Here is a 5,608-nt window from a genome sequence, read left to right as displayed (position 1 = left end):
AACTTTTTATAATATTACTATTAAAAATACTATGTATACACTAAAAATTAGTCACAATGTATTTATATATAAATATATGTGTAATTTAAGTTATTTTTAATATATATTCTATATTAATGATGACTGATTTTGATGTATACCTAATGTCATTGTATTATTAATAATCTAATATGTCAAAAATCTTGAAAATTCGAAGTTTTTAAATTTGTGTACGCTATCACTTAAGGCATTGGGTTTGTATTTCTATTTTCTTTTTTTATGTTTAATCATTCACTACGGTAATTGAGTTTGAACTATCCTCTAAAATTCTTCTCTTTGATATTTTGTCTTGATTCAATTCATTCAATAATTATAATTCTCTACTCTCTACACGCTCATGAAGATGGGTGTGAACAATATAGTAACACTACCGAAATAAAAGGTATGCAATAAAAGCCAATATATAGTTACATAGAATACAAGAATACAACATCCTTTATAGCATAATCCAGGAACAGAGAGAAAAGTACATAACATTTCACATAGATTTTCATGAATTTTATTAATTTTTAAGCGTCACTAAGCACACAAAAGACTAAAGAGATAGGAGGAACTTGAATTTATTGTTAAAATGGTGGAGGATTACAAGGAGGAGGAAGAGAATGATGATGATGATTATGATGATGATAATGATGATGATGATGATGATGATGAGGAGGAGGAGGAGGAGGTGGAGGTGGAGGAGGAGGAGGAGGTGGTGGCCGAGGAGGAGGGGATTTATAAATTGTTGTTGGACTTCGATGAGGAGTTGGTGGCCGCGACGGATTCGATCTCAGACTCCTCCGATCACTTAGGCCAACGAATCTTCCCTCCGAATTCTCCATACTTACTTTTCCACCATTCATATGTAGCCACCCAAGGCTGCCACGAGTTGCAACCGATGTGGGTAACACCATCCCATAGCCTTAAATATCATTGAATTCAAGCATAAGAAGGATCAAAGAAACATGTTAGCTTATAGCTATATGGTACTTGAACTTGTAAATTCTATATATTACTGATTAATGTAACAATTACCATCGGATGAGAGTTCAGAAACTGCTGGAGTTGGGTGACCAACAAGAAGGAATAACACTATGAAAGTTACCATTGACTTCATGAGAAACTGTTTACCTTCCATTGTAAGATTCCCAAACCCCAAATAATAATACCCTGTTTTTCAAACAAGAAAATAGCTGGAGATTGCACCTTTCTAAGTTATGATTGGTTATTTTGTATAGCACCTCAATGAAAAATTGGATCAAAGATGACCAAGGTCTCTATAGTCAACTCAAGTAGGTAGAGGATGCAGTTTCATTACAAGTTCTAGTATTAATAGAGAGCTAACTCAACTGAGGAAGGTCTATTATAGACAGAGTACTGTTGTTGAAATGAGAATAAAATACAGTGTAGTCTTAACTGTGAGATGGGAATTGAGTGGTTATAAAAATAAGAAATTCCAAGTATACCTACCCCACAGAATAAAAGGAATGAAATAGTTTTAAAGTCAACTTAAGTTTTTATCACACAGTTGCAATTGAGTATTATTTGTTCCAAACTTCATTTGCAAATCAAGTACGAACTAAAAACATTATTTGTATAAGGTGACTTTCTAGAAACCCAACGGCGGCGGCCACCACCGTGCCATCATTCGCCATGTAAAGATTTGGCAACTGTACATGCTTCTTTATACATCAAAGTATTAAAGTTGCAAACATTTACAACTAGAATTACATATTTTGATACAGCTCAACACAATGAGCTTCCTCTCTGACATGGTAACTTGCAATTTGCTCTGTTCTAATGCCTATCGATATTGAGGTTAAGGAGTCTCTTCTATATCGTCCATCTCATCTGAATTGCGCCTGCTGCATAGAGGGTAAATTTCTTAGCCTCAATAACAAAAGGTAGCAAATGGTAATCAAATTCATTTGCAATAAGCTGTTAAACAAAATTTCTATTAAAGTAAGAGCTAAATGCACTTTTACAAAGGGTTCTGAAACCCCAAATGCATTCACTATCCAGCATCGAAACAAATGTTTAACCTGCTTCAGCCAGCTGAGTTTGAAGATTTTGTATTCTTCACATTTTCATCATTATCCGAATCAAAATCTTGACCGTTCCATAGGCGACAATTTGGTCTTACATCCATATCCTCTTCTTCCTGAATCCAATTACTAAATAAAATCAAACAAAAAGAATAAATCTCCAAACAGACAATATCTGAAACTAGTTTGTGATGAATTGCAAACCTCTTCTGGAACATTTGTAACCGATGGAGTTGTCTGAAAAGGAGCACTGGGTGCATGGCTAAGTCTGGAGAGCCGTTCTAGTAACTTGATCCTGTACAATAGTTCGAGAAGTCAAAAAAATAACTGTTTTCGCCGCATGAAAATCCCGTAAATAATCCATAGAAGCAATAACAACACAGGACGACCCAAGCAATAGTATTGAATAATATCTCTCTAAAACATAGGGTCACTTTCCAGTTGAAAAGTATAAGCATGTTCATGCATATCCAACTAACTATTCTTAAGTTTCTGAAGATTGAAAACACCATATTCGTGCAAAAGATGTGATTGGCTGTAGAACAATATAATGCATTTAAGCAATCAGATTTGCAGTTAGTTTATCACCACTATTTTTTCTGTAACAATAATGATCAAATTGAAATTAGAAAGTCACCTAATCTTTTCTAGATCTCTGGGCTTGTTTAGGTTATCCCGTCTCGAAGGCTTGTAATGAAGAACATATTGAGGGCCAAAATACTCGTAGTATTCATTGTAAGGCAAGTCATTATCAAGCTCAACTCCCACTGCCACCGCTGTCTAAAACAGATGAGGAGCAGAGTAAGCGATGCAAAATATGAAGTAATCCTAAACGAGTAAAGAATGAAAGAGACCTCGTAACACCAACAGCGAGCAACATTACGAATCGTATATCCTCCTCCACCTAAAAGCATCAGAGGAACATTGAATGATCGAAGGAAACGAACACAATCTGCATGACCCTTCACAGACAAGTTGAAGCAACCCAACCTGTCACCTGACAGAGAATCAGCTCCACATTGAAGAACAACTGCATCAGGTTGATAAACCTCCATGACTTTTTGAATGATGGGACGAAACAGGCCACGGAAACTTTCATCATCCATTCCATCATTTAGTGGAACATTCAGAGAATAATTCTTTCCTTCGCCCACCCCAATGTCTTTTATGTGCCCACTGCCTGGGAAAAAATCCCCATACTTATGGAAAGACACTGTCATCACTCTATCAGTAGTGTAAAAGGCCTCTTCAACGCCATCACCGTGGTGAACATCAATGTCAACATACAGCACACGCTGCACAAACAATATATTCAGAAAAGAAAAAGATTTATGGTGAATTTTACAAAACAAGTAATGGTATTTATGTTTGGCAAATGAAATCAATCCTAATAACAGAATCATGACCATGACAAAGAGTAAACTCATAGAGCCTGATGGGAAGTCATTGCAACTTAGTGCATCAACGCTAGCACTGAATTAGAAAACATCATGACTACGAACTAGATAATGAAAAGATGGAAATAAGTGATGCTAAAACAGAAATGACAGAAATTATTGCAAAATCTAACCAAAAATTAGTTTAACCACAATGCCAAGCATGCTCTGACAATTAATCAAAAACTCATTGTCATAAGTATAGTACTCCCTCTATATCCATATACTTTGAGTCACAGGTATACCAAAATCCAAAAGTGATAGAATTTTGGAATCCAGAGAGTAGCAACAAGCAAGTATTAACACAAATAATACATTCCAAGAGTGTTCTGAAATATTGTTGAACTAATAAGTCTTTTTTGCTTCATATTTTTTTATTAATTCACAACAACCAAAACCAACACCTAATATAAAGAGAACTAAGTGGCTAATCAACCAACTCTAATACTATTGAACACAAACTAACAATACATAATAAAACTCAGGATCAAGCTCTTCTAAAGTGAGGAAGTTAGTAAAATAAAAAAGTGATAGCCTAATTCCCCTTGAATCCAAGTAGTGAGATTCACACAGGATAGAAATTACAAATTTAACAATGATTAACCCCTTACTTTATCACGTTACGAATCTCTAGATGATCTACAATTGGCACAACTGCACAGTGACTCTAAGTCAACCCTAAAATCTAGCTCACTTGACCAGAGATTCTTCCATTCTTTTAAACCCTATTATCATGGCAATGTAACACTTCTAACACAATAATAAGAATCTTAGAACAAAATAAAACAAAGTATAAGCTACAGTAATATAATTACATCACAACTAACAAGACTTATAAGAAAATAGAATACAGAGAATAGAAAAGAATACGAATACGAATACCTTGTGAATCTTGAGGAGCTCAAGAATCCCAAGAACGATGTCGTTAACATAACAGAATCCCGAAGCCTCAGCTTTCTTGGCATGGTGGAGGCCACCGGCCCAATTAACAGCAATATCAGCATCACCACGGTTGAGCGTGACGGCGGCGCCGATGGAGGCGCCGGCGGAGACACGGCAGAAGTTAAAGAGGCCGTCGAAAACGGGGCAATCATCGCCAACATTGAATCGCCGGAGCGTGCGGTAATTGGAGTGGTTGGCGTGAGCGGCGACAGCGAGGTCCGGCGTGACAGTGGAAAGGAATTGAACGTAGTCGTCGGAGTGGAAGCGGCCGACGTCGGAGGCGGAAGCCGGAAAGGGACGGGAGACGTGCAAAAGGCGGTGGAGGCCGTAATGGACGACGAGGCTGTGAGCCATGCGGATCCGGTGAGGCTTCATTGGATGACCATGACCGTAGAAGAAGTCTCCAATGGTGGGTTCGTAGAAGTACGTCACCTTTCTTTCGTTCGCGTCTCTGCATGATTGTGAAGGTAGCGAGGCACCACCACCATACTCACTCTCTCTCTTCTCCATTTCTTTTCTTCTTCTACTTCTTTCTTTTTTCTTTTTTCTTTTTTCTTTTTTCTCTTTCAAATTGTAATTACAAAACCATGTCAAAATATGTTTTTATACAAATATATAAAAATGAAAATTACAAAAATATCATGCCTAAAATATTATATATATCATGCAACTATATTATATATATACTAAAATTAACCATTAAAATTAATTATTAATATAAAATATATATTAAAAATAAATTACACAACATATATATTTATACACAAATATAAAGTGGCTGATTTTAATAATTAATTTTAATATACAAATAATATTTTTTGTATATTATGTACGAATAGATAATTTAATAATTAATTTTTTGTATATATAATATAATTATAAAAATAAAAAGCAAGCTATGATTTTATTTTGTTTTTAAGATAGTAAAAAAAATATCTAAAAATAACTATTAAGAATCGTTAAATAATTTAATTTTTTTTATTGAACTACGTAATATATAACACATATTCATAAGATATTTTCGTATGAATAGCCACCGACTGGAGTGGAGGGCGAGTAATGACTACGACACCAAAAAATTTTAAAAAACTATATCTATATATAAGATATGTGCTTAAGGAAATAAAAAATATTATGTAATTTAATAATTTTATATATATTTTA

The 5,608-nt window shown here is 34.9% G+C and overlaps 1 protein-coding gene across 2 annotated transcripts; it reads right to left on the bottom strand.

The window, feature by feature from the left end:
* Positions 1-401: 401 nt before the first annotated feature.
* LOC112790452 (histone deacetylase 6) lies at positions 402-5,025 on the bottom strand. Of its 2 annotated transcripts, XR_011879888.1 has the most exons (7): positions 4,385-5,025; positions 2,921-3,361; positions 2,704-2,846; positions 2,271-2,361; positions 2,064-2,182; positions 1,057-1,883; positions 402-943 (listed from the first exon to the last, which is right to left on the bottom strand). XR_011879888.1 is itself a non-coding variant. In XM_025832863.3 (6 exons), exons 1-5 carry the CDS (start codon positions 4,952-4,954, stop codon positions 2,069-2,071), a joined length of 1,359 nt encoding a protein of 452 aa, XP_025688648.1. In that variant the 5' UTR covers positions 4,955-5,025; the 3' UTR covers positions 1,595-1,886; positions 2,064-2,068. The 2 variants fall into 2 exon arrangements, 1 of the variants encoding a protein (XP_025688648.1); XM_025832863.3 differs by lacking the exon at positions 402-943 and having other exon boundaries at positions 1,595-1,886.
* Positions 5,026-5,608: the final 583 nt, after the last annotated feature.

The sequence above is a fragment of the Arachis hypogaea genome, chromosome 3, assembly GCF_003086295.3.
Source record: "Arachis hypogaea cultivar Tifrunner chromosome 3, arahy.Tifrunner.gnm2.J5K5, whole genome shotgun sequence".
In the NCBI taxonomy this organism is placed as follows: Eukaryota; Viridiplantae; Streptophyta; class Magnoliopsida; order Fabales; family Fabaceae; genus Arachis; species Arachis hypogaea.
The sequence above is the reverse complement of the archived record's forward strand: the minus strand, read 5'-3'. Positions and strand labels throughout refer to the sequence as shown.